Genomic DNA, 27,982 nt, shown 5'->3' with positions numbered 1-27,982 from the left:
CCAAGATTCATTAAAATTGACTGATCAGGCGCGCATTGAGCAGGGATCCAAATTGCCGTTCCTGACACGTTCCTCCTAGCTGTGGCGGCCTTAGGCTCGTTGGGTCATGCGCCACAAGAGGCTGAGCTATACTGCGATGAGGCTGGCAAGGGACTGAGGACAGCTTAATCCAATCTCAAGGGTTTCAAAGGGGAATAAGGAGAAGGACAGATTTTAAGAGCCAGCGCCAACAACAAAGGATTGCAAATACGACAATAGCCACGGTCAAGGAAAGGCGTTCTTATTTGTCGGTGATTTTAGCGAATTACGAGCCAACTTCCTCATCATCCTGCGCCAAACGTCCCCCCAACGCTTCAGATAATCTCAACGAGGTTGGGATAAGAACCGATCTTGGACCCTGAAACCTAGATAAACACGTCACGATGCCGCCGCGAATAAATATCCCGCCTGTCACACGTATCCTCCTCATTGCGCTCCTTGGCCAGTCCATTCTTAGCGCTGCGATCCGATATCGACAATGGACCGCCGATGCTAATATCGTCATTCCCTACTTGACGCTGGTCCCGCAGCTGTCCATCATCTATCCCTGGACCTTTATAACGTCAACGTTCGTCGAGAGCAATGTTTTTACGCTCAGTATCGCTGCTGTCACACTGTACCATGGAGGACGTTATCTTGAGAGAGCCTGGTCGTCGGCCGAGTTAGCAAAGTTCTTGGCTATTGTGTCGCTGGTTCCTAACTTCCTGACACTCTGCGTTATGGTGCTTTGCTTTACTCTCTCGCGCAACGAAAGCTGGACGTACGTACTGCCTTATTCAGCATACGCTTTGCTGGGAGAAACTAACACTGATATATAGCTTGACTGTTATTGCCGGGACTATTCCTGTGCAAATCGCTTTCCTGGTCGCCTTCAGTCAACTCGTCCCAGCGCATACCGTGACACTCTTCCGCGGCGTCGTATCTCTCCGAGTTCCTCGGTTCCCGCTTCTGTACATCGGCATCGTCTTCCTTCTGTCTCTTACTCCTATTCTGAACAGGGCCTCCTTATGGCTTGCCATCTTTGGATTCCTTACCAGCTGGACCTACCTTCGATTCTACAAGACTGTATTCCCCGACCTCGATTCCGCCCAGGAAGCATCTCTCCGTGGTGACGCGAGCGAGACTTTCGCCTTTGCCGAGTTCTTCCCCGGTCCTGTGAAGCCATTTGTGGCCGCTGTCGCTGATCAGATCTTCCTGGTGTTGGTGGCCATGCGATTATGCACGCCATTCGCGCAAGCGGAAGCTTCTCAGAATAACACTCGAATTCAACGCAATGCACCTGGTGGTGCTCGTGCCGAGGCGGAGAGAAGGAGAGCTATTGCTCTTAGGGCGCTGGACCAGAGGCTACATGCCGCAACTAGCAACCAGGCTGCACAGAAGCCGTCGCAGCCTCCCAACCGACCAACTGGCCCAACAGTGCAGAGCCAGCCTCAGCCAGCTACACAAACCGCCATGACGTCGCAGCCCGGCCCTCTGCTCGGCGAGACCAAGTTTGAGCCTGACCACGACGATGCAAAGAGCTGAGGTTTGACTGCCATATCATAGTAGCATACGGGCAGTTCGATGGAGTTGCACAGTTACTTTACGATGTACGACTTGCTTCGAATCAGATCTGCTGGAAAGCAACAAGCGATTCCAGCGATGTTTATAATAGATAGAGGTTGACGGACGGCATAGTTAGTGGAGCTCTGGTGTTATGGCGGTTTTCTCGGGTTTCCTTTGCAGTCTGGTCTGATTAAGTTTAGGGGATGAGGAAGAAATATCGTGAATGTGCATGATGGATGTTTAGGCTAAGTTGCTTAGATGAATACCAAAACAAAGACAAAGATACCATGAGTATACAGAATACCAATGTTATTGCTATTACTAAAGCCTATACTTGGCAAATACTGAGCGTTCGGTTGCTCATGCGACTGATGTCAAATTAGCTACTGGTACAGGGTAAGACCCCTGGCCAGCCAATGTTGACTGACCAATAAACTTTAAGTAATTTGCATGTTGTCCTCCCTCAACATGAGAGCTGGGTTGAGTTGTGATTTACAAGTCGTGTCTTTTCGAGCGTATTTCACTATAACTACAACAGACGCCTGGTCAATTGAATGACCTGTTGCTACTTCGTTTCATTGCTACACGAACTCGGAGCCTTATTGTCTATTCGAAGTTCAACCGAGTAGGGAGGGATCCAGCTCAAAATGGGCTGGCCATGGGAGTTCCTCACTCTGACACAAGAGGAAAAGCACCAGCGTCGCCTGAGTCTTGACTACTACGCATTCATAGCTCATCTTTCTGCATTTGCTCCGGCATTATTACTCGTTCTGTTCCACTTCATCGACCGCGTCCGACGGGGCCGAAACAGTGGATATCAGCAAGTTCCTGGCTCACCCGGCGTCAAGGCGAATCGACAGAAATGGATCTCTAGAGTTTTGGAAAAAGGCCCTATGGTGAAGTGGTGGCTGGGTGAAGACGTTTGGTTCATGGGGAGTCATTGGGGACAGCGTGATGAATGGGTTGTGGGTATTGCATGGACCTTTTGGCTGTTGGTGTTGAGTGTTCATGGCACAGGAAAGGGTATGTTATTCATTCATCAGGGGAACATCGCTAATAAGATAGACTACCTTCATCTCACAAAACGAGTTGGCATTATTGCAACATCTCAGATGCCCATCCAGTATCTTCTTGCTCTCAAGGCCCTCAACCCATTTGCCTTCGTCCTCCGCTCATCCCATGAGCATCTCAACCGCTACCACCGCGTATTGGGCCGCATCATCTACTTTCTCCTGATTCTTCACGCTATTCTTTACAACATATTCTTTATAGAGTCGGAGATATGGCTCAAGCGCTTCTTCGCCCCTGTTGTCTTCGCAGGTGTTGCAGGCTTGGTCGTCCTGCACGCTCTCAACGGTACAGCCATGGCCCGCGTTCGACAATATTCGTATCGCCTGTTCTTCATCGTCCATCTTCTTGGTGCTTTTGCTATCCCACCTCTCATCTACTACCACGCACCATCGTCGAGGTTTTACATCGGAGAGGCCATTAGTGTCTTCGTGCTGGATCTCGCCGTACGCAAGATGATCACCATCACGGCTCCCGTTGTCATTGAGGCGATACCCGGCACCAGTCTCGTTAAAGTATCTGCTACTATGCCATCACACAAGATTGCAAAATACGCCGCCCGTCCGGGGTCGCACATTTACCTTAATGTACCCCCGACCTCGCGTCCGGGCATTGGCCAGTTCTCTGCGCCTTACCTCGTCTTTGAGTTCCTGTACAACCCCTTTACAGTTTCCTCCACGAACCAGGAAACGGGCGAGTTGAACTTTATCGCACGTACGAGGACTGGCCCCATGACGAACCGCCTGCACCATCTCTCCACGACTACCAACAACGGAGCGGCGACCGAGAAGGCTCAACTTAACATTGAAGGGCCGTATGGTACAATAGGAAAGACATTCAATGATCTCATCACATCAGGTATCAATCGTGTACTCATTGTGGCCGGAGGAGTAGGAGCAACCTTCGCTGTGCCGCTCTATCACGCCATCAATGCGGAGAATTCCATCCCCCATGTTGAGCTTATCTGGGCTATTCGGAGTGCAGGCGATGCAATATGGGCATCTTCGACCCCTACTGGCAAGTCTTTTCTCGATGATGATCAAGTACAGCTATTCCTTACAGGGGACATGGGCGTTTCAGACGATAGTGACAACGCTGCCGGTGTTGAGATGGACAGCATACCCCCACAAGCGACTCGCTCCTCTGTCAGAAACAGCAAGAGACCGGACTTGAAAAAGATCGTCGATGAGACATTCAGAAAAAGCCAACTAGATAACGTTGCTATTCTGGTCTGTGGCCCTATCGAGATGGCCAGGGAGCTTCGCAATAGCGTTACACCTTGGGTGATGAAGGGACGTAACGTATGGTGGCATAACGAAAGCTTTGGATGGTAAACTAATAAGATGGTGACATTGCTGATGTTTCTGTTTTCTTCTTTCTTCGATCTTGGTATATGTCTGTCTAGAGCAGTTGACCTAGACAGTGAGCAGAGCGTGAGACGTCGAAAGAGATAAGACTCAATACCAGTTTTGCCATGTCGTGTTCTCTCCAGACACGACTTGGTACCAAATCCTAAGTGAGATTAGTGCGTTGCCTTCGTGTCGTTAGCATAGCCATCATTGATGGTTAGCGATTGTGTGACGATTTTGAACTGTATTGTGCCATGCTAGCCGTGTGCTGCGGCTCCATAGGTAAAGTAGAGGTTAGGTATGCTCCAAAGAGCCTTGAATTTATCACAAACACGAAACGAGAAATAAAGCCTTCGACTGATGAGGGCACTATGAAATGTATCTAAAAGCAAAACTGGGTATCTTGAGTAAAAAACACCACTCATACCTCATCCTCAATCGATTCAACGTCACACACAAGCCAATACAACACCGGCGTAATCATAAACTATGCTACCAATTCTATACCTTCGCATGGTGCCCATTCCATCTGGTAAATCATGGTAACCCCCTCGCAACTCTCACCCATCAACGCCTCGCCCATCTTCCCACCCACACCTAAAAGCACACCACACCCTATAATCTAATCCCATATAGGGTGCTATTGGTACGGTTGAATTCTAATGCATGAAAGGACAACAAAAAGCAACTGAGAATGACTCCAAATGTCTAAAACAAACTGTGCCTCTGAGTGGTATCATAAGGAGAATACGGATGATCAACTGCGAACACGACTGATCTTAAATGCAGAGCTAGTTGTTCAGGCTCACTGCCGGTACCTAGCCAGGTGTGCCATGATGTTCTGGACTTGAACTGCTGAGTCCCCGTTGGACGATGCGCCATTTGACGGAGGCGGCGCTCCATATGGAGCCCCATAGGAGCCTGGAGGGGGCGGCGGTTGAGATTGTTGAGCTGCAGGATTCGCCCCCAAACTTCCAAGCAGAGCTTGGATATCAGCATGGGGGACTCCAGCAGTTGCGGCTGTCGGGCTGGCTTGGGGGAGAGGGTGGTTTTGAGCACCACCTTGGACTTGTGCAAGCAATTGCTGCAGCGACGCGGGGTCAAGCTGGCCCATCAGATTTGCGATGTTAGCAACGTTAACTGAAGCAGGCGGAGACTGCGCATATTGTGCTGGTGGAGGCGGGGCGACATAGCTCGCCGCCGGTGGTTGGTAAGCGGGCTGGCCACCATATGGAGCAACGCCGTAACCATTTGAACCGTATTGTTGACCATAGCTAGGTGCCATCCCTGATGCCTTCGCACGGAGAATAACTTCGGCAGCGGTAGGGGGGTCCAAGTCTGCATACTGATTGTAGCGAATGTTGTTGGAACCAGCAGAGCGATCAAATGCTTGGACCGGGATCTTGCCCAGGTTCTGCGCGCGAAGGTCGAGTTCCACAACAGCGTGAACACCTTCCGCTGCTTGTTGCTGAACGACTGCATTCTTGGGAAGTTTGTTAGACAGAAACATAACCTCGCACCGCAAGCCTCTAGACGTAAAGGCTTGCTTTACCCAGTTAATGAACTCGCGATTGATGTCTTGTTGAAGGATGATCTGAACATCGGGGACGTCGGCACCATATCTCCTTCCCGGAAGCTCAGGCTCACTTCCATGTCGAGATCTTCCAAGCGGACTTGGGCTCCTTCGACGATAATTGTCATTGTCATTACGTCCATATCCGGGAGAGCGTGATCGCCCTCGTCCACGACTGCCGTCATAATAACTCCGATCACGACCATACGATTCGTCCCTTCCATAATCATTATGATGGGGGGACTGACCGCGACTCGACCGGTAGTCATCTCGAGCTTGGTGACCATGCCTGTCGTTCCGACGTCCATTGTCGCGACTCTTGTTTTTGTCTGGGCTGCGAACCCTTTCTTTCTTCGATTTATCTTGAACACGCGAGACTTCGAGATCTAGATATGATTAGAAGCACAATACAGGAACAATGAAAAGGGCTTGACTCACGAATTCGGCGTCCCTTAATTTCAATTCCTTGAAGATTGTCCATCGCCCGCTGTCCTTCGTCTATGGAGTGATACTGCACAAACCCGTAGGCTGATTTCAATGAGATTTGAGCAAGCCTTCCGAACCGGTGGAATAGATCAAAAACATCACGTTTCGACACCTTATCGCTCGAGAGGTTGCCTGCAGAGAATATGTGAGCGCCATTTTTGGACGCGCCAGACGCGGATCGTGTACCAATAAAGATGCGTGAGCCCTCCGGAAAACGATCCCACTTGGCCTCCGACATATACTGGCGCTCATCGGCCAAAAACTGATCCCACTGGCGCTGGTATTCGGCATCCTGGGTTTGATCGGCATTATAAGGAACAGGCTGAGGCGGGTATGGGGGAGCATTCAAGGAAGTGATGGCGACATTGGCCTGGAGACCCGAACCAAGAGGAACTGGGTATTCACCCAAAACATCAGGAACTGCAACAGGCGCGCCAGTGGCCACGTAAGTAGAAGGCTGCCCTGGTGTCGGCGGCGCGGCGAGACCAGGGGGGATGCTAGCATTGATGCTCCCTGGATGGTGCTGAGAGGCATACGTCTGAGGCAGTGTTTGGGACAGTGGAGGTCTTGGTGGAAGGGAGGCTGAAGGTGGAAAATCTGAAGACGAAGTGCTATATTCGTTGGACTGATCACCTGTGGCGGACGGGACAGACAGTTCTGTGATACGGTTGGAGTCGACTGGCGCAGCGAGATCAGCGATCAGCCGTTGAATATCAGTCGAGGCATTGGCGGAGCCGGCGGCGTTACTGCCACACAGGTTGGCTGCATTTGGAGAAGGCGTCGGCAAATTGGAGGGCTGCGAAGTGATGGCAGTTGCAGCGCCGAAAGCCTGGGCTTCGAGAGAAGCATGGGAAGCAGATGATGACGCATGTTGGCCTGGTTGGGCTGGCAGAGACGTGTTATGAACGGCATAGGAGACTTGCGATGGGTGACTTGTCAAATGATCGGATGAAAGAGAGATATCGTTGGATTCCCGAGGTAGCGATGATACATCTTGTGGTTGAATGTCTCCGTCTTCACCCTCTTCTGGCCCAATTGGCGAATCAAATGTCTTTGCGTAGTCGTCATTGCTGTCGGGCAGCTCTTGTTCGACCTGTGGCTGAGGCACTTGCTGGATGATGGCATCTGCATCATCCTCGCCATAAGGGTCGTTGAGGCTGTCGTCATCTACGATATTGTCATCACCGGCCCCCAAGAATGGCTCAAGATCAGGGCCGTTGTGGTTGACTGAGCCATTGGCGGCGTCGGCGGCAGCAGAAGCGGCAGCGACCATGGCGTCAATGGTGTCCACCGTTTCCTGAAGCACGGGAACCGCCAAAGACGTAGCTGAGTGAACTGGCGATGGGGAGACGGGAGAAAGGTTGGCAGTGGCCTGGAGTTCTGCCTCGGGTTCTGTCATTTAATTAAAGCTGGCGGGGTGTAATTTTGGTGGGTAGCAGGATGAGGTGACCCTCTCAGGTACCGCCAGTCGCACAAACGAAGCGGGATATAGGCGATAGTGCAACTGAAAATCGATGAGGTTTGACTCCTTCGTTAGTGCGAACTCGTGCCAGGCGACGGCCTGGCGCAAGACGGGAATGGAAATGTGACGAATGGATTGAGTGGCGGTCAAAGCGACAGACTTTGAGCTGGACAAGCTGTACCTGCAGGCCTAATAATGCGCGATGATAACGGGCCACAGGAGCTGGCACGCTTACAAGACGTCGATAAGGAGCGTAGGAGGCTCGTCCAGCTATTCGACAGGGGAGCGAGGTGGCAGAGGGTTTTGCGACGTCGGAGCTTGGCTTATCGAACCAAATGAGCTGGAGTTCTCCAGAAGAATGGGGCGCAAGCGGAGGCACGTGAGAGTAGAGTTAAAATGAGTTCGGTAAGAGCTCGTTGCGACACCAAGACTACGGTACGGCGCTAGATCAAGAAGAAGTCGATGCGTGTTGTTGGATGAGAGAAGGTTCAGATTGGAGATTGAGAAGATGAGGTAAGTAGAAGAAGGTTAGGTTAGGTTAGGGTGAAAAGGCTGGGTTTCGGGGTTCGAATTGAGGCTGATATGGCGCAGGCGTCAACCGCAGCTAACAGAAGGCTAGCACAGAAGGGGTAAGGCGGTCAAAGTGCAGTTTGGTTTGCTGCTGCTTCAGGATCAACATCTCAGCCACAGACAAGCATCAAACTTAAGCCAAGAGTTTAAGGGCCCAACCTCAACGAGTACATTAAGACATTGATTTCTCACCACATGATACTCTAAGAAGGACTAATTGATCTTGTAATTGGGTTTGTCTCACATCTACAAGCAACACTTAGACGTACCTATTGTAACCCCGCCATGTTTCGACGCTCGGTCTTTACAAGGCTTGTTGTTGGCCTTGAAAGGATGCAGTCGCAAGTGACAGTTGCTCCTCCCTTTACGCCGAGGTTCAACTCCAACAGATACAAGGCATTTGATGCCGATTTTGACCAAGAATCTCTCGTTGAGGCTCGCACGTGGTACGAGTCATTCCATGAATCTTTACTGCCGAAAGGCAATACTACATACTCGCGCTCCAGTGGACCAGGGGGTCAACATGTCAATAAGTATGGATGTATAATTCTCTCAGGTTTCCAACACTGACAAACAAAAGGACTGAAACCAAGGCAACCACGGCATATCCAGTGCAACAATTGTACTCAATGCTACCCAAATTACTATATTCTAGCGTCCGCAAATCCAAGTACTACACATCAGCAAATGACTCCTTGACTTTCCAAGCTCAAGATTCCCGGTCACGGGATGCAAATGCGCAAGATAACAGAAGGAAGTTGACGGAGGAGCTCGTACGTATCTACAAAGAGGCAGTGCCTGCTGAAACAAGCTCAGAGAAGAAGAAGAAACACCAAGAGATGTAAGTTGCAGCAGTCGATCGTTCATGTATAAAGAATTGCGGCTGACATCTCGATAGTGGGAAAAGATTCCACGATACAAGAATAAAGCAAAAGAAGTTTACTAGCGCAAAGAAACAATCTCGTAGAGGTGAATAAGACTGAAATATCTCTATTTTCAACCATCGATCCAAAGATGTCAATGTTCAGAGAAACTATAGAGACTGTCTAGTGCTTGGCTTATTCTTGGATATGAGTCAACTACTTGTATATAAAAGCCATCGCGAGGGTCGATGTCTAGACAGGCTCCGAAATCGACACACCTCGTCTAATGACATAGAGATCATAAGTAAAAGCTTAAGATGTGTAGACTATGTGATATCCAAAAATACCTAGACAATGAAGGTTTGTGACTGACCCGACAGCGTGACTAAGTTACTGCGCCATCGTTAAATATCAAGGGGATTGGAGAGACGAAATAAGGTACCTCTCTGCAGAGGACAAGATGTGTATTACAGCTCCGGGGAATGGGGTTCCCCATTACCGAACTTCATATGGTGTGCTTGGGGATAAAATATCGTCATGGTTGTACTGTACCATGAAATAAGCAATGCTGTCATAATTCATTCACTTATTATTGCCATTATCTTTGCGAGGGAGAATAACGATAGGTAGTGCGCACCAACCAGGAGTCAAGGCACTGAATATCAATTGCCCCGAACAAGTCCTCAACTATCATCCAGGAGGCCTCATACTAAGTCGCCTTCGTGGCTCGTAGCTAATACTAAACTCTCAGTTCTAATAGATTTCTTTCTACTCTAAGAAGTACAAAGAGGCAGAAACAAAAGGGTCCAGGCTAAAAACGCCTTATTCCTCGACGACGCCCACCTATTAGATTGCTATCTCATCCGTACTGTATTTTCAGCTCCGTGGACCTGACTCGACCCCACCTTTTAGTTAGTCCTTGGCTGTCCCACACATGAACTGACCGACCCAAACTCCCACCCGACCCTTCATTTCAGACCAGTTCAATCCCATCAGCATCGCTACTGACTGCTGACATTATACTCCTCCTTCCTCCTCTCCTCAAGTTCAGCCAAAAACACTTGCTCTTCTCTATCGGTCGAAACTCTACCTGCTTCAAGAACACATCCTCGCCTCATCGCAGCGCAATAGCAGTCGCACCTCCCATCTCGCCTCTCGACGCTCTGCGGGGCACCCGACTGCGATCTTCTTATCACCTCCCATCCTCACTTGGTCCCTCAGTTTCGACGTCACAACCTCAAAATCAAAATGGACTCCGCAGCTCGCCAACAACCTCAAGTTCAGCCTTGTAGATACAAGGTCGGCAAGACGTTGGGAGCCGGATCCTATTCCGTCGTGAAAGAATGCGTCCACATCGATACTGGCCGCTACTATGCTGCCAAGGTCATCAATAAGCGGCTTATGGCCGGTCGCGAACACATGGTGCGCATCACCTCATGATGTTTAGCAGCATCATACACAGTCTTTTGCCGTATAATTGTCTTCTAACATTGAATGCGCAATGGCAGGTTCGCAACGAAATCGCTGTCCTTAAGAAGGTCTCCATGGGCCACCAGAACATTCTTACCCTCGTCGATTACTTCGAGACCATGAATAACCTCTACCTCGTTACCGATCTTGCTCTAGGTGGCGAGCTCTTTGATCGAATCTGCCGAAAGGGTTCCTACTTCGAGTCAGATGCCGCGGACTTGGTTCGCGCTACATTGTCAGCTGTCGCTTACCTCCATGACCATGGAATTGTCCATCGCGACCTAAAGCCTGAAAACCTACTTTTCCGAACCCCCGAGGACAATGCAGACTTACTCATTGCAGACTTTGGACTTTCACGAATTATGGATGAGGAACAGTTCCATGTTTTGACTACAACCTGCGGTACCCCTGGATATATGGCCCCCGAGATCTTCAAGAAGACTGGTCACGGCAAGCCGGTAGATCTCTGGGCTCTTGGTGTCATCACATACTTCTTGCTCTGTGGTTATACCCCCTTCGATCGCGATTCTGATTTTGAAGAGATGCAGGCCATCCTCAATGCAGACTACAGCTTTACTCCGATCGAATACTGGCGTGGTGTTTCTAGCCATGCTAAGGATTTCATTCAACGGTGCCTAACCATTGACTCCACAAAGCGCATTACCGCCCACGAGGCCCTTCAGCACCCATTCGTTGCTGGCTTCATTAATGCTGAGGGCGAGAGTCAGAATCTGCTACCTAATATTAAGAAGAACTTCAACGCTCGCCGAACTCTGCATGCGGCCATTGATACTGTTCGTGCTATTAACAAGCTGCGCGAGGCTCAGAACGGTTTGATGGATGGAGCTCGCTCAAAGGAGCCCAGTCGTGGCGCTGCCCGACAACAACCTCAACAACCTTCCACTAAGAAAGGAGACAGTGCCATTTCCATGGGTAGCAACCAGCCTAAGGACAGCGGCTACGGAACACAAACTGAGAATGACGTGGTCATGGGCAACACCCCAGCCTCCAACGTCCCTTCCTCATTGCAGCCTGGTAACAATGACAATAGAGTCGTTGAGACTTCCAAAGGACTTTGGAGCGGACCAGCATCGAAGAGGTAGAATCAGGTTAACAGTGGAGGTTTGACTCCTGTTCCATTTCTTATTGAAGCACTGGTATGTGAAACGGTCATGGTATGAATATGTGGTATAAGTAGCGGTTCGAACACGATGAAACGACCACAAATGGAAACATGTGGGATGGCGTTGTGACCTTACATACGGTACAGGATGATTCGTCGAAACGCGCAATGAGGCCGGAGGACGATCGTCGTTTTGGATACAAGTGTTTTTCCAAAGCGGACCGCAGGCTCGCAGCTTATAGCGATATGTATGGAGGAATCAGCACGGTCTTGATTCCTTGCTCTACTTTCATTTTCTCATCTCTTTTTTTGCCTTTATATCGTTAGTACTCATACCGTGTTTCATCTGGCCGCGGTTGAGATGCTTCAAAGTAGATACCAGCGACAACGCAGCTCACGTTATAATCAAATCATGGAGAGCTAGTTGTTTTCACCTATGCGTATTTTCTAGGTCTTCATTATTCTCAATAGTAGGGTTAACCTCTCAGGCATGTCAAATTTCATTGGGTTCATCGCAGTAGAAGTCGCCCACATCAACTGAACTATAGCTTGTTTTCAGATATACTTTATCCTGTCAGTGCTTTATTCGTATGTGAGCTACAACATTGAAGCTATGGCCAATTGTATAATGAAGATCTGGCACCTTTGACTGCCAAGCTTGTCAGGAGTTCGGTATAGGCTTGGCGTTTCTAACACCGCCTTGATCCCAAACACGACCGAAGTTGGAAGAATCTCCCAGGTATATTAAGATCGACATTCAGAATTGAAGTCAACACAGGAGTTCACACTTGCTTACAACGACAAAATACTTCCAAGGCTGCCTGCAATGCAGATGGAGAGCAAGTTGCATATATCACGAAGACGGGAGTTAGGAGTATAATGATAATGTGACTGTGACATTAACTGTCAATTCTTTAATTGCTAACATCTAGCGAATGGTATCTTTGGTATTTCGTTTCTTTTCCAAAGTCAGCTCGCCCCCTTGCGCCGCCTGGCTTTTCTTCTCCAGGATCTCAACAAGGTTCCAGCAACGAGCCTGTTATCCTTTCTTCCATGGTTTCCTCCTCATCATGAGTAGGGCAGCTATGCCAAGCTTGTCCCTCTCGTGTCGTCCAGGCTCTCTAGCGAGCGTATTGGTGCATGACATAGCGTGATCGCATATCCATGCACGTATTAACTTCCTCTTGTTTGTATACATTACTCTATTCAGGTACGGTTTTGTCCTTCCGCAGGGTATACATTAGAAGGGGGCATCCAATGACCCCTAGAACCCATTATTACAGTTCACCGTCTGGCCCTGACGGCCCTGCGTCAGAATCCAGCATCTGCCGTAGTAAAGCACCGCATTGCGCCATTTCGCTGTGCCGATGAATGCCAAAAAAAAAAAAAGTGGTTATCAGAAAGAAGAAAAAAAGTATAAGGTTGAAGATTAAAAATGGTTCGGGCATTAAAATCGTAAAATCCCATCGGCGGACTCCGTTGCCAGGCGTGGGATGAGGTCGTCTGAGTGTCGAGATTGTTATAATTGAATCGTGTTGATTACCGCGCAACAACAACTTCGCTCAGCTCCACGTCTCGGGCGGGAGCATTACTGTTCCAAAGCTGATCATCGTCAAGCATGCCGGGGAGGGCTTCTTCGGATAAGGTAGGGCTAAGAGTTCCGCTGCTGGAGCCGCAGCTTGAACTGGAGCTTGCAACGGTCCAACCATCGCTAGAATCGGCGCGAGGGCGTCCTAACAAGCCCATGCCAAAGTACTCGCCGTACTCCTCGTCTGAGATGGTGTTGCGGTCGCCATACTCCACATATTCGTACTCCCATCGGGTGATCTTGCCCTCCTGGCGGCGTGGTAGCCATCTTGCCTTGGCGACATAGAAGAAGCAAGATGCAATCAAGCCACCGACAACCAGGTCAATTGCATAATGGTGGCTGAGGTACATGGTGGCCCAGCAAACCCAACCAGCGTACATAATGAAGTAAGTTCGGAACTGGGGGAAGCAATGGGACATGAAAAGAGCTTCGAGGACTGCGTTCGCGGCGTGGAGTGAAGGGAAGGCACCGAAGGGAACAGGCGCTGTGCTGAAGTTGGTTGTGTAGAGGTCAATGCCGAAGATCTCGTCGATGCGAGCAAGTCCAGCGGGGGATCCAGGCATGCCGTACGCAGCGGGCTCGAGGCCGTGCTCCATCTCATACCAAGGGGGCGCGCAGGGGAAGAGCAGCTGGATGGTGACACCGAGAATGCTCATCCAACCAAAGGTGCGTCCCCATACTGGGGCAGTGCCAGGGGCAGCAAAGACGAACATAATCAGAGCGCAGACGACAGGAGCGCCGAAGTGGCACAGGCCGTAGGGGATCCATGCGAGAATATCGAGGACCGAATGTTGGTGGGCGGAGAGAATGCTCGAGAGGTTGGCGCCGTAAAGGACGTTCTCCAGGGCGGGTAGTACTCGGACCCAAATATGAGGTCGGTACTCGTTGGGGATGAATCTGCAGGATATTAGCAAAGTTGACAATTGACGCAAGAGGAGACAAACGTACCGACTACAAAAGAAATAAAGAAGCCAGGTCCAGATAGTGACCGATGGCAGGAAAAACTGGCGGGTCGCAGGCATCAGAAGAACCCAGGCACTACCAAGGATGGCGAGGAGCTTCACTCCCGGAGCCGGAGGGGCGATCCAGAAAGAGAAGAGAACAAGAAGCCCTACAACGGCGTACTGGAGGTCCGACGTCCTCCAGTGGTGCTGCTGAAGGTCTCGGACGCCATCCCAAGCGTTAAATGAAGTCTTGAGGCTTGTGAGCTCTTCATTGCCAGGTCTCGATTTTGACTTTGTGCGTCGGCGTCCAATTCGATATCTGGGAGGAACAGTGTTGAGGAATGGCAGATTAACATGCTCTGGCCATAGAAGCTGAAGCTTAGGCTTCCCAGAAAGGGTGGCTGAAAAGTCGTTCATGATGATATTGTTTGATGTAATATGATTTGATCGACAAAGCGATGTCGAAAGGGGGCGTGTGTTGATTATTTGTAGCAGCGCAAGATAATCTCGAAGAAATTCGTAACGCGTATTCGGTAACCCAATGTGAATGAATACCCAAAAGCTATCTCATATCCAAGTTGACTTAATTAGTTGACTTGATCGCATACCACGAAGGTCGGAATCGTCGGGTTGGTCGTATAGAGCGATGGTTGTCGAGTCGCAGAGAAGGGAGGGAAGTAGCACACGACAGGGACGCCACACGATAAAAGTGCGAAACCTAAGAACCTGAGGTTGTGAGGAAAGAGGATATAGGCCTTTTCAAGGTGCGAATCTAAGACGAAACCAAGCCGAGGATCGAGGAGAGTGAAAAAGGGAGGGAGGGAAGAGGAAGACGGAGGTGAGGAAACGGGAGTAGTAATATGAAGAAAGTGGAGGGAGTGGAGGAGAGAATGATCGAGTATGATGACGAGGTGCAGGAAAGTGATGCACCAGGGGCGTGTCCAAGTGTAAGGTAGGCAGCTACCTCGAGGCGCTGGAAAACCAAGGCTTCTTCTTTTACAGTTGGCTTTTCGACCGCTATCCGCTAAAAAGAACAAATTTGACAGGGCCTGTCGCGCAGGACTTTAACCTATGGGCGCTAAGCTAAGGAGTCCATCACACTGACATTAGCTTAGGTCGTTCAAGGGGGCCCGGGCCCGCAGCGCAGCGCAAGATTTTCCCTTGTCCTCATCTCAAATGAGCTGGAGCCCGGATGCTGCGGGAGGAGTCATTGCTACAAGGGCCTTGGGTACCGACCGACCAGCCAACAAGCCTCAGCGGAGCCCTTGTCCAGCTTGTCTCCATGCTTCGCTGGGCATCCATCTGGATGTGGATGACACCAGGGTCGCCTGGAGATTGCACTGGAGCCAGCGCCTAAGCCTGTTTAGCCCTTCTCTGACGCTCAGACGGAGCTCTTTTGTCTCTACCAGGCCAATCATTCACGACGATGCCGTCAAAGTTGCTGACAGAGCGTGTCCGCCAGACGCCGCGGAGGAACGGGGTTTACGGCATCCCGAATCCAAGCGTATTACCGTAATTTCCCTCCAAGTTGATGCCAAGATTGATTGGCGGGCTGAGTCGCGTGGGAATCGCCCTGTTCAACGACGCTGGCTGAGTTTCCGCGTATGCAACGCGAAAGGTAAAGCCGTTTCTTACTGACTGGGAAATTGCCTGTAGGCAGACAAACGTGGCCGAGCCTGAACTGAGCCTCAATGGAAAAGTCGAAACATGTCTTGTGATAGAGATCTCTTTGTTATCAAGCACCGCCACAGTCAACTTGGATGGGAGGCAGCCCATGTTCAAAGTAGAAGATCTCATACTGTTCCCAGCCTTGGCAGAGCTGCTGGGCAACCACCAAAAACGTTAACGGTTGGTACCTTGGCAACGCAAGCGAACAGGGCTTGTGGGCAAGTTCATACTGTTTGAGATCCAATTGATTAATCACTGTTCACAGTCCCAGTTGAAGTCGCAGGATCCCGCTGCACGCCCACATGCTTCCGAGTCCGATTATTCAGTGCCATATTTTTCTTATTTCTGCGGAACGAATGGGATAGGCAGGATGTTGATCTGCCGAGTTAGCTTACTTCACTTTCTGACCTCAGCAAAGATCCATTAGCCAATGGACTAGACAAACTGTGCGCTGGATAGGACGAAACGAGACAAGAACAGTTTGTAATCACGATGCTCTTTACTTGTTGAAACGGTGCCTCTGTCCCTCACCAATTGTATCTTTCTTTCTGTCTTTCTGGTGTCCATGACGGTGGCTGGTTTCATAGAAAACGTCACCATCAGAAACGGTCCCTTGACGGTGTCGCTTAGTTACAGCCAGATGTCCGGGTCTGTTGGCAGCTTACCTACCTAGGCAGCGTCATCGTCGCCGTGGCACAGCGACATGCGCCTAAGAAACCGTCTGGATTCAACGATTAAGATGTCTCAGGCCAATCAGATGTGATTTGAAGGTTTGTAGGCGAGTTGTCATGCACTCTTGACCTTGTATGTACTGAACTGTACATAAGATGATGACGATCTTCAGCTCAATCTGCCATGACAATTGACAGTTGATTTGCATGCAATATGCTCTGATCAACATCTGGCGCATCAGGGCGAAGCAGTTCAAACAGCTCATTCCCATGCGTTGGCAACATCCGTGCTGCCCGAGTACGTACTGTTAGATTGAATCAATGCCTGGTTGCAGTTGAAACATAGAAGCGACCCGGAGATATCCTCAAGGGGCATCTCCGATGAGGTCATTGCTCTGTTCTCTCAAGGCAATTTCCTGCCGCGCACTTGGTTGATGACTGTTTTTCATTGAACAGCCGGTTATTCCGGTGCAGCATAGAGTAAAGTGATGAAAAAAGATGTGATTGTTTGCAGATATCAGTCAGTCTTGAAGCGTCAATCAGTCAAATCATCGAAGCATAATCAACCTCTTTGAGAAAATAGCACAAAGGCTCCACCCACAAAGTTTCACAGGCCGCAAACCGAGATGGACAATGAACAATGAACAATGAACGAACCATTGAAACCAGCGAAAATAGACAGGGATCAGTTTTCTTATTTGACGCTAATAAGGAGCTGGGGCCACTGCATCTTTTCTTGGCTGGGCCCATTTTTACCAAAGTTAGGAAGCGAAAAAAAAGAAAGAACGACGGAAAAAAAGGAAAAAAAGAAAAAAATTCATGAGAGAGTCCGAGGCATGGATCTAAGGTAGGTCAGGTACTTGGGACAGATGTACCTTCCCGTCCCTAGGTTTCCCCAATCCCACTACTAAGAACTTGTAGAAGGTGTTGTGACCCCTACACAGCTGTAAAGTTAGGTGCTTCCTCACACCATAATCTTATCTCCAACACCACCATCTATTAGCTACTGGCTACCTAGAGCTCACAGCTCTTCTCGTTGTGCAACACTCTCAAGTACTCCTTGAGCCAAGACCAGGCTGGAAATACATCAACGTTTCATGATCATCGCTACAAGTCTGGCTACTAGCCGTCGAGCCACGGCAGCGGCGTACTTAATCTCATGTTAGCGCTAAGCCATCTATTCTCGTCAGCCTCTCATCCTGCCAGCACGAGATCGATTGCTGCCGAGTTACCAGAAGCATGAGCGAGTTACCCAATTGATATCACCACTTGTCGGTTCAAACGGCGGGATATCATGCCGACATGGAAGAGCCATCCAATATGTCCATGTCTTGCCAGCTAAAGATTTGGTCTCTCGACTCAGCCCTGCCCTGGTGAGAAAGCCCATGGCGATCTGTGGAACGGTTTGGGGCTTCATCCCCCAACGTCCAAGCCCCAAGGGTTCGCTTCAGGTAAACCCTTTTCACCAACAGACATAGGCGCGCGCAACCCTTCCCGCTGGCCAAGTCTCAGGATATATGCATGAGACAAGGGTCGTAACCCCACGAATTGCCTCTCGAGGACGAGTAATTCCGCTCGCTTCTCGTTCTGCTGTCGTCTTCTCGCTTTTCAAGTTCACTCGGATGCAGCGGAAGGTTGGTCCCTCGCTGATGGTTTACTGTGTATCCGTAAACCGTTGGAGCTTCTCTGATATTGAAAAGTCGCCAACCAATAGTGTCCCCTTTCTGCGACAAGCCTCAGCGTCATGACAGTGACGTTACTTTTAGCAGATGTTTAACTAAGTTCAGTCCACTTTCAGAGTCGGGTGCTTGTCCGCTCCGGACGCCGGTCGGTGTCTGCGGAGTTTTCAATGCATCGCGGAGGTTCTAAACGGCCGCTCGGGACGTATTTGTCAATGCGAGGCGTTCGCTCCGGTACGAGGCGAGGCGCGAAGCCGCAATGCGACGAAATTGAGCGTGGAGCCTCCTGCTAGCATCCGAGACTGAAAAGAACAGCAGAGTCAGCGCAGTGGAGGAGGTTCAGGGTCTCGAGAGATTAGGGAGGGTCTTCCGCAACAAGGGTACGAAACTCATCCAGTCCCTTGGAGATTCTGTTCTGTCTCGTGCAGGCAGCATCGTTGACTTCACAAACAAATTTATCGATATTGAAACTTCCCTTGCAATCTCTTCGAACAGGTTTTTAAGAGATATCTGTGCACGGCTTCATCTAAATGATTCCCCTTACCAGGCATTAACGCGCCAAGGTCGAATCGGGCTGACTGGCCCAAGTTCAGGAGATCGTCAAGGGTCCCCTACCTGCGCACGAGACACCCATAATTTACGATACACTAGTCAGATTGCCCAGAGAGTTGGATGACAGCCGATTAATAGTTTCAACCCAGACAAAGAACACATAATTAACATCCTGATCAGGGTTATTATCCTATCCATGGATGCATTCGGCTTTGGTTTGGAGTAAGACACGGATAGGGACAGCCCATTGAGTTCCTTCTACCCATGTCTCCCCGACATTGACCCTCGGCATTCGTTGAAATGCAGATGATAATGGTGTGGTTTAATATATCAATCGCTCATTGGTATATCACAATAAGCGCATGCTTCATTTGGATCTTTGGGGTCTGAGAGATCACGCCATAAAACAGTCTTGCTGGCTGTTGATATTTGGTCGACTCGCCGATGCGCTGCACTTGCAAAGGAATAAAAGGTCCAGACCCTTAAGCTCGTGGATGATTGATTGACTGCTCGTTACATGCCTCTCGCCCTACCTACGCGAGGAGTCCAACGCGGTATGCAAGCACACGCTTACGGAGGCTAATGCCCAATGATAGATGCATCTAGGGTCGATCTTACTGGACAGGCGCTGACGACTGCTCCATTAGCTCCAGATCCATGCCCTCGTGAGCTACGACTCCAAGGCATATCATGGATCAGGTATCATGATACCAATAGAAGCCTGGTTTTGGCAGCCAACACAGAGGCGGTCAATGCTACGGCATCCGAGCGAGCCGCCATAATACTACTAACACTCTTGGCTTCGAGGATGTTGACAGCCTTGTTCACCTCCGCGTGCACGACGGTATATCCTACGGCTATGTGTAAGACAAAAGAAGATTAAACGAAATTTTCGCTCTTCGAGCTTCGGCCTCGATCTGCTCGGTCAACAAATTCCCACATCGGGTACTACAATCTCTGCGAAACCCGCAGCGGTTCCTTTTAGCTCAAGCTATCGGACTTAACTATCCTTCTTTGGACTTTCAACTCAGCCGATTTTTTTCTTTTTTTTTTCTAATATTTTTTAATCACTCATAAGGCCTTCATAGGCTCGGATCTCGGCCCATTGAAGATGATTAACAAAGAAAAAATTCACAAGGCTCATCTCGGCCGTAGATCCACCGTCGGTTGTTCTCGGCCGGTGTTGGGATTCGGACTCTATCAGAACGCCGCATGAGACGATGTATTGAAAATCTGCATTGCCGGTCTCCTGATAGTTGCAGCCAGATTCCCGTTGCCCGGATCTTCCCAAGTTCCCGTGTGCGGTTCCTCCAGAGCGGACCACATGCTTTTTGCTTGACTTTTTTGGGGGGGGACATCGTCTGTTCGCCTCGTGCCAAGCACATGGACCCTTCTTCTGCGTGACATTTGACTTGCTTGCGTTGCCGTCATCATCAGCTGTCATAGAAGGATTGTACAATGTCGTCTTCGACGTTTTGTGCCACTTCACAAGACAGGAACGTAACAACGACGGTTTCGTACCAGGCCAAAATTGAAGTGTCCTCCTTTGTTGTAACAATCAGACACCATCATCGTTTTCAGCTTTAAAAGGTCTCATCTAACATACTGACCAAGAACAACATGTCTTACACATCGAGCCAATACATAGAAGTTCTCTGACCGAATGACCTCGTTTATTGGTTAGCTCCACCGCTTTAAGCAACAGTAACCCGACGTATTCAGCTATGATCAACATTTATCATCACCGCATGAACTGCACTCAGCATGGACCCTTAGCTCCATATCCTGTCGTGAGGCTGGCGGTGAGGGTCAAGTTTTACCTAATCTGGCCTATCGTGGTCGATATGAATGATCGCAGGAACTGTAGCTATCACTTACACGCATGAGCAAGCACTTCCAAGTACCATGTCTGGTAGATATTGCGCCAAATAGTGCTCAAGTATCAGGCTTTAACATGGAATCTATTTCGGTACTGTCCCACCTGTTGTCAGACACTTTACCTGTCACAGGTTTCGTCGCCTCTTAACAGATCTCTGTTTTAACTTCATCTATGGTGATGCGATTCTGGAATCATGGAATCATCACGGCACGTGTCACTTGAGATCACAGACGTCATCGTGCTATTCGATACATCCTACTACCCGCCAACGCTACGAGGCTGTGACAGGGGCGTGTTTCTCCAAATGGTCAAGATGAAGCTAAGGAACCCTACTAGTTAGACGACGTTCCCCAAGAGGTAGAGCTTGTTCGTTGGAGTTGTTTGAGCGATTGACTTTTGGAATCTTGGAGATTCGGGTCCGGGCTGGAATGGCGTTTGTCGGGGGAGTAAACGCCTGGTCTTTCAAAACCACGAGGTTCTAGGATAATATATCGAATAGGTTGGCGGTTTACCGCATAGCAACGATGATATCGCGGCATGTTTGGCCAGAGATGAAGTGCATTTAATACTTAGTAAAGGATAAACCCCACTGCGGTGTGCGTCTTGCTGCAGATATCAGAGTGACGATAGCTTCACACACGTCTTTTATAGGGTAGGCGATTGAGAAGATCGATTATACTCCGCCAGCCAAGTAAACTAAATCAGACTCATCAGGTAGCATGGTATACTTCTATTCCTTTTTGATGCTGCCGTAGCATCTGGTATCAGTGTGTCTGGGCGCTGAGTAGATATACTGAACAACGGTGCAAGGTGATAGGGAATGGATATGGGTTATACTCTCATATTGACTATATCGTCTCTACGTCTCTCATTCGTCCTTTCCGCCTGAAAGCCCGGTAACCTTAGCTGTCGGGCAAATGCCCAAAGAATCTTCATGCATCGAAGTTCCATGGCTCTGTTTCCTCTTACACTCCTCAACTACACCTGGGTTTCCCCTTTTCCCTTGCGACCAAAATAAACCACCAACGCCGTGCCGCTAAATTAAAGAGACTGCTGCCTCGTCGCGGGATCGAAAAGCTTGTGACAAGCTATGCTATAATGAAAAAGAAAATTGTTGGTTTCCTAGTTGCACCCAGTTGTATGCAACGACACTTAGAAGAAACAATATCATGTGCGTGACCACGTGTCGGCAGCATACATGCTAAGGTGTGACAGATGCGCAATACCTTGTATATCGTTCCGATACATCGTTCATTCGAGTGACTCACGCCCTGAGATGACCCCGACCCTTCTTACCCTTGATCTTTCGAGGACTCTTCATCACAGAACGCTATTCGGAGGAAGAACCAGGCATGGGAGGCAGTACGGGGGTTTCCTTCCTGGCTGATGAAGTCTTCTTACTATCCTTTGACTTTCTGGATCGTTTCTCCTTGGCTTGGATAGGCGAGGTAGGAGGTTGAGAAGCAGGAGGCGCAGGGGAAGACTTGGGAGGCGAAGAGTGAGGGATAGAAGGAATAGGAACCGCGCTCATGCGAGGAGCGGGGACAGGCGTCTCCTTGACCTTCTTCTGCTTCTTACTGGTGGTAGCGGGTGTTGCAGCGGGTTTGGGAGTTGATGTTCCAGCTGCAGGGAATGCGGGAGGCAGAACGGGTGTCTGCTTCTTGGTGGCTACAGACTCGGACCCCAACTCAGGGCTACCCACTCGGTCTGTCTTCTGCTTTTTGGACTTCTTAACTGCCGACTTAGCCTCCTGCTGGAGTTGCTCGGCGACAGCTGTGGCATCATCTTCGGAGGCTGCAAGCTTTCGCTTGTTCTTACGGGTATCCGGGGTCGGCGCCTCCACTGTCTGTGAGCTGGGGCGCTCAGGGAGAGTCAGCGACTTCTTGTGCTTCTTCTCCGATGATTCCTTGCGCTTCTTCTCCTTCTTTGAAGCCTTGGTTGATGTAGCAGGAGCTTCAGCCATCTCCACATCCTCTCCATCACTGGCGCTGGCCATGGGCTCGTTGACACCGATAGGCTGGTAGCGAGCCCTCAAGCCAGCGGGCTGAGCACGAGGAGCAGGCTTGGGGGCAGGCCCAACAGATGTATCGGAGCCAAGTTGCGTAATTTTCTTGACCTGCATCATCTGATCAACCTGCTTAGGGGCTGTGATATGTTAGCATCTATGGATCCGCGATGACTCGATAAACTTACCAGATCGGTATTGGGAGGCATCGGCGGAGGGAATCATGATCTGGATGTTGCCCCTAGGAGCAATACTCTCGAAAGAGAAGCCATAATCTTCTCCATCATGAGAGAACAGCTTATTGCCTGCGCTTGACTGGTTCATAGGGATTTCGAGGTTTTGAACAACCGAGATGGGAACGTTGGAGGGGACTGTGAAGTACCAGAACTGCTTGCCCTCCAGATTGGCCTTGCTACAGACCTCAGCAACATCCTTTCCGTTTGTGCCGTCGTCACCCTTGCGGAGGACAAAGTCGGGAGCCATGAAGGTGGGAACAGCGACTTGTCCTTCGCGGTCTTCGATGTGCATCGACTCGTCGACCATCTCTTCGTCGGAATCCTCATCCTCGCTGGAAGAGCTTTCGGGCTCAGGAGCGGCGGGCTTTGCAGCACTCTTAGCGGTTTTGGTAGCAGGCTTTGCGACTTGCTCTTCTTCACTCTCACTCTCGCTCTCATCCTCGCTGCTTTCGCTAGAGCTTGTGGATGTGGTAGTAGCAGCAGTGCCATTTACGGCTGGCTTTGGTTTGGAGTCAGCTTCGTCCTCGCTCTCCTCCTCGGAGGATGACTCGGAGTCGTCTTTCTTTTCGGTGGATACCTTGGCAGCTGGTGCATCCTTCGCATCTTCTTCCTCGCTATCACTTTCGCTTCCCGACTCAGAAGAGCTTGAATCGCTTTCGACGGCCTTGACGGGAGCGCCGTTGGTCTTCGTTTTGGTGTCTTCTTCAGATTCGGAATCGCTGCTAGAAGACTCAGACTCCGGAGAAGGTTTCTCTACAGAGGCCTTCTTGGAGGCATTGCGCTCGTCGTCGCTGTCGGCGATTTCGTCATCCTTGCTGCGACGACGGGAAGCCTGAGTGGACTTGACGGGAGTGGCCTTTGCAGGAGTAGATTTTGCGGCATCGGAAGCGACAAGCCTGTCCATGAAGCTGACAGGAGTATCGTCACTGCTATCACTGTCGCTGCCACTTCCTGAACCTTCGTCGTCGTCGTCAGAATTGTTGGCAAAAATGTTATTCGGGTTGCTCTCTTTCTTGATGGCGGCAGAGCGGCCGGCAGGGCGACGGCTGGCCTGCGCAACGGCGGCTAGACCTTTCTTCGTGTTCTCGACATGCTTGCTGAGGGAGTGCACCTTGTAGGGTTCCTTGGGCGCCATCTTGGGCGATTTTGTTGGTGAAATTTCTGGGTGGTGAAGGTGCAATGGGCTGGAGAAGGGTTTCCAGAGTAAAGTTCAGTTGCTGGAAAATGAAATTTTGGGAGCCGCCGCGCTAGTGGGGCAGTCCAATATCTACAGCAACGCGCCGGTTCGTGTAAAAAAAAGTCTGGTGGCAGGTGACGCGAATGAAGAACGATGATAAGTAAAAGAAAAGAATGATGTACAACTGAGAGACTTGATTATTAACAAGACAATATAAACTTCAATAAAATTTTATGCAACTTGATTTTCTCGAAAAGAAGCTGCAGATGCCTCAGAAGTCACTGGGCGCCCAGGCATGGAAAGAACTCTAACTGACGGCCTTAAATATTTTCTTATCGATAAGGTAATGTCCCGTCCACTTCTCACCTACCCGCGACATTCACCTTGTTTGTTTTACAACTTGTAGATGAGAGCATTTCGATGTCAATCCACTAACTAAGCCTGTTGCTTTTTCTGTATACTACAAATTGAATTCTGTTTCTGGTTTTAGCCTGGATGAAAACCGGTATCAGTGAGTATACTAGCTATGTCGTCTCATAAAAAACGAAGGATAGAAGGAGTTGAAGAAAAGGGTAAGTATCGAGCTAACACTCACATTTCCAGAAGTATGAGATGCTGAGACTGAAATCATATAGGTATGAGCGCTATTGAGGCTCTCAAAGCTCGACAAAGAGGAGCTGCAACGTCCCCTACACAAAAGACGCAACCTACTTCAGAATCCGAGGAGCAGCCAGTGATGAGCAGTGCCAACCGCTTTAACCTGCTTCGAAAAGACAGCAGTCAAAATGCAGCCCCGAAATCCCCCAGAAAGAGTGCAGCAAAAGATCCACGGCTACAGCGTGGCGCGGAATCGCCCGCCAGTCGCTCAAGAGGCACTGCAGTAGCAGGGTATGTGCTTATCATGTTTGATAAATGACATTACTCACCAATAGTTCAGTGGAAATACAGAACCTACGAAATTCGAGTTGGCTGGAGCCTTCCATGAAGTGAAACCTTACTCAACATTCCGTCTGTCGAAGCAGAATCACAAAGTCAAGACAGGGGGTGTTGTGGAAATAAGGTTACCAAATAAAGAGGTAAATCTTGCGGTATCATTTTCAGTGCCATATCTAACTTGCGCAGCGTTTTGTGGTCATTGGAAGTTATGGAATTCGGGTTATTTGTGGTGAAGTGAAGTTAGCTGGTGCTACTCTTTACCCCTCGGAAACTATCGAATGGGTTCACGCTCCCTATTGCTACGCAGTTCCTGTGCTACGGACTGCAGAAGAGACGAAGTTGGAATTTCATCCCGACAACACTGCTCGGGGCATACGCCAGTTGGGTCTTCTATCACCACTATTTAGAAAAATGTGGATTGCGCCACCTGAGATCAGCTCAGCGAAAGTAACGGAAGAATCTACTTTCGAACTTGTAAGTCAATATCTTCAGTGGAATCCGGGGAGATGTTTGACTTATATTTGCTTAGATATATGCCCCTGAAGAGGCCTCTAAGAGATCCATTGAGGATCTCGTTCCAATGCCTGCGTGGAACAAGAAGTTGTCTTCGCTAGTAGCGACTGGTCGAAAGAAGGCTTCACTATCAACACTGATATGTGGCCCAAAATCGGCTGGGAAGTCTACGTTTCTAAGGTTATTCCTGAACGGGCTATTGACAGATCGGCCTCAAGCTCAGAACTCTCGCAAAGTTGTGGTCCTCGATCTCGATCCAGGCCAACCAGAATATGCGCCAGCAGGAACGGTGTCACTTGTTTCTGTAAACAAACCAAATATCGGGACACCGTTCACACATGCAAGCTTCGAAAACCCTGCCTTCACAGTTGTCCGCTGCCATTCAATGGCCTCCGTCACTCCAGCTTCAAACCCCGACCTTTACTTGTCATGCGCGGCAGATCTTTTCGATACATACTCTAAACACCACGCCGGAGATCCTCTTATAATTAACACCCCAGGATGGATTCAAGGAACTGGGTTGGATCTCCTGTGCACATTAATCGAGAGAATAAAACCCCACGAGGTCTTGTTTATGTCAGAAGTGGGTTCTTTCGACTCAGTCGATGCTTTACGCACAGCAACAGAACTGGCATTCACAGAACTTCCGTCACAGCCATCCAAGATTGCTCTCAGAACGGCAGCCCACCTCCGAGCAATGCAGACTATGTCTTACTTTCACTTACAAGACATGACACCAAAGATATCAAACGTACCTGACACACCTTCGAGGTTGAAATGGAACGCCTCGCCGCTCTCCTTTAGACCACCCTTACTTGTGCAGTATTCTTCACTGAACCGCGGCGTCTTAGGGCTGTTATCCTATGACTACCAATGCCCCCCAGAACTGCTGGTCGACACAGTGAATGGGCAGGTACTGGCGGCAGTTGAGATAGAGGATGCCAGGGCATTCTCCAATTTCACACAAGAAGAAACACTGACCGAGGCAGACGATTTCGCGAAGGTCAATGTGGATTCAGGAAACCAAACATGGCCTCTTGTAACAACGAGCCCAGAAGGCATCCCATTGATACCCAATTACAATGATGCAGCCTTGGATCCCCGCTATTCAAGGACTATTGGGCTGGTACTTCTGCGTGGTATCGATATGAAGTCAAAGACCCTTCAGCTTGTTACTCCAATTCCACTTGAAGATTTTAGACAGATCAAGTCGAAAGGCAGGAGTATAGTACTTCTTCACGGAAAGTTTGATACCCCAAGTTGGGCTTACACTGAGGAACTTTATGAGAGAGCAGGAGTTGATGAGGGGAACGAGATGATGCCTGAGGATATAGCAGACATGGAAGATGATCAGTCAGAAGCTGAGTCAGAAGATGCAGACGGAACTGGCAATCTGGAAAATGAAGACACGGGATATAACCAGCCAGGAGCTAAGCCAGACATGACGGAAAGAGTTAGCGACTTGACAGAAGTCCCTTGGGTCGAGGTCTTGAAAGGAGGCCAAAGACGGCCTACTGGTTCACGAGTTTTGCGGGTCCGAAGAGACTTGGGACGCAACAAGACGGGAGACTAGCGTCGCGCATGGATTGCCTGTCAACGAGAGTGGCTGCGGCCACCAAAATGCTTCACTACGGCACTGTACCTAGTTAGCGACCGTTTGGCCGATCAAAAAGAGGTGGAGTGGAGACACGTCCCGGCACTTGGATACATGGCTATGTGGCTACCTCGGCATTGAAGGAACAATGACGATTTGGCTGAGCTGAAATCTATAAGATGAAGTTAGGGACATAAGCTCACCATTGGCCCACGAAAGCCCTTTTGTTACGAGTATAGAAACATGATGAAGAGAGGTGCAAATGGATGGCAGGAAATGGTAACAAGCCGGCCCCAGATGTTGATGTGATGTAACGCTAAGGGCATCCGTGTTATGCCTGAGATCATGACAGCTGACAGGTCATTTCTTGTCTGCTCTCGCTACCCAACAATTTGGTTCGGATGCATTCACTGTTGCTTTTGGTAACAGGACTAGGGGAGCGAGGCCTTAGGGTACCAGAAGAATTGACGCCAAAAGCATAAGAGACGAAATAATTTGGCCTATTTATGTCAGCTCAGACTATCACTTAGGCTGCTTTATTATAGTAGCCTAAGCCCTAGAGGACGATTCTTCTGTTACCCATCTGCGAGGCTGATGGAGGCGTAAGACGGTTACACAGCAGACACGGGTCATGGTAGAATCAGGCCATTATTCATTCTAGACCAAGCGCAGAGTCTATGTATATAGATACGGGAACTGATGCTGCTCACGATAAAACCAAGTTTTTCTGGCTTGTGTTAGTTGAGATGAACGGATTCGCGTACTATTCTCGACATCGTTTCGACTTTATTGGTTGTGCTACATTCCGCTTGTAATCACGGGAGGTCAAAAACACTTTCTTACCAGAATGGTACGATATGATGAAGAAAATGAGGCATTCTGGTCTGCTATTCCATCTTGTGCCTGTTCGTCCGCGAACCTGGACATGCATCAGCTCTGCATAAGTTCAGCTTCATGCCCCGCTTATGATCTGAGCCGATAAATATCGGAAA

General features: G+C 49.5%; 8 protein-coding genes across 8 annotated transcripts; 5 read left to right on the top strand and 3 right to left on the bottom strand.

Annotated features, from left to right (window-relative positions):
* The first annotated feature begins 23 nt into the window (after positions 1 to 23).
* B0J16DRAFT_408755 (eukaryotic integral membrane protein-domain-containing protein) lies at positions 24 to 1,904 on the top strand. The gene is made up of 2 exons (XM_046133051.1): positions 24 to 799; positions 858 to 1,904. The coding sequence occupies exons 1-2, from the start codon at positions 423 to 425 to the stop codon at positions 1,561 to 1,563; spliced, it is 1,083 nt and encodes a 360-aa protein (XP_045988739.1). The 5' UTR covers positions 24 to 422; the 3' UTR covers positions 1,564 to 1,904.
* A 153-nt stretch (positions 1,905 to 2,057) lies between these two features.
* Positions 2,058 to 4,185, top strand: B0J16DRAFT_278196 (uncharacterized protein). Its single transcript, XM_046123829.1, has 2 exons — positions 2,058 to 2,607; positions 2,650 to 4,185. Exons 1-2 carry the CDS (start codon positions 2,232 to 2,234, stop codon positions 3,984 to 3,986), a joined length of 1,713 nt encoding a protein of 570 aa, XP_045988738.1. The 5' UTR covers positions 2,058 to 2,231; the 3' UTR covers positions 3,987 to 4,185.
* A 519-nt stretch (positions 4,186 to 4,704) lies between these two features.
* On the bottom strand, positions 4,705 to 7,591 carry B0J16DRAFT_13257 (uncharacterized protein). Its single transcript, XM_046121768.1, has 2 exons — positions 6,013 to 7,591; positions 4,705 to 5,960 (listed from the first exon to the last, which is right to left on the bottom strand). Exons 1-2 carry the CDS (start codon positions 7,457 to 7,459, stop codon positions 4,807 to 4,809), a joined length of 2,601 nt encoding a protein of 866 aa, XP_045988737.1. The 5' UTR covers positions 7,460 to 7,591; the 3' UTR covers positions 4,705 to 4,806.
* Positions 7,592 to 8,134: 543 nt separating this feature from the next.
* Positions 8,135 to 9,200, top strand: B0J16DRAFT_366345 (uncharacterized protein). The gene is made up of 3 exons (XM_046130083.1): positions 8,135 to 8,625; positions 8,673 to 8,933; positions 8,991 to 9,200. Exons 1-3 carry the CDS (start codon positions 8,378 to 8,380, stop codon positions 9,067 to 9,069), a joined length of 588 nt encoding a protein of 195 aa, XP_045988736.1. The 5' UTR covers positions 8,135 to 8,377; the 3' UTR covers positions 9,070 to 9,200.
* A 1,003-nt stretch (positions 9,201 to 10,203) lies between these two features.
* Positions 10,204 to 11,528, top strand: B0J16DRAFT_377551 (kinase-like domain-containing protein; the record flags this gene model as incomplete). The annotated part of the gene is made up of 2 exons (XM_046130850.1): positions 10,204 to 10,377; positions 10,464 to 11,528. 2 exons carry the CDS (start codon positions 10,204 to 10,206, stop codon positions 11,526 to 11,528), a joined length of 1,239 nt encoding a protein of 412 aa, XP_045988735.1.
* A 1,559-nt stretch (positions 11,529 to 13,087) lies between these two features.
* B0J16DRAFT_258843 (uncharacterized protein) lies at positions 13,088 to 14,497 on the bottom strand (the record flags this gene model as incomplete). The annotated part of the gene is made up of 2 exons (XM_046123198.1): positions 13,088 to 14,033; positions 14,085 to 14,497. 2 exons carry the CDS (start codon positions 14,495 to 14,497, stop codon positions 13,088 to 13,090), a joined length of 1,359 nt encoding a protein of 452 aa, XP_045988734.1.
* Positions 14,498 to 21,859: 7,362 nt separating this feature from the next.
* B0J16DRAFT_313421 (DNA-directed RNA polymerase I subunit RPA34.5-domain-containing protein) lies at positions 21,860 to 23,905 on the bottom strand (the record flags this gene model as incomplete). Its single annotated transcript, XM_046125125.1, has 2 exons — positions 21,860 to 22,674; positions 22,723 to 23,905. The coding sequence occupies 2 exons, from the start codon at positions 23,903 to 23,905 to the stop codon at positions 21,860 to 21,862; spliced, it is 1,998 nt and encodes a 665-aa protein (XP_045988733.1).
* A 568-nt stretch (positions 23,906 to 24,473) lies between these two features.
* Positions 24,474 to 26,969, top strand: B0J16DRAFT_313420 (polynucleotide 5'-hydroxyl-kinase GRC3; the record flags this gene model as incomplete). The annotated part of the gene is made up of 5 exons (XM_046125124.1): positions 24,474 to 24,519; positions 24,583 to 24,835; positions 24,885 to 25,023; positions 25,070 to 25,357; positions 25,413 to 26,969. The coding sequence occupies 5 exons, from the start codon at positions 24,474 to 24,476 to the stop codon at positions 26,967 to 26,969; spliced, it is 2,283 nt and encodes a 760-aa protein (XP_045988732.1).
* Between the last annotated feature and the right edge of the window lie 1,013 nt (positions 26,970 to 27,982).

This window comes from Fusarium flagelliforme (genome assembly GCF_020744385.1).
Source record: "Fusarium flagelliforme strain FIESC 12 MPI-CAGE-AA-0113 chromosome Unknown B0J16scaffold_1, whole genome shotgun sequence".
Taxonomy (NCBI): Eukaryota; Fungi; Ascomycota; class Sordariomycetes; order Hypocreales; family Nectriaceae; genus Fusarium; species Fusarium flagelliforme.
This window is presented reverse-complemented; position numbering and strand designations above follow the sequence as displayed.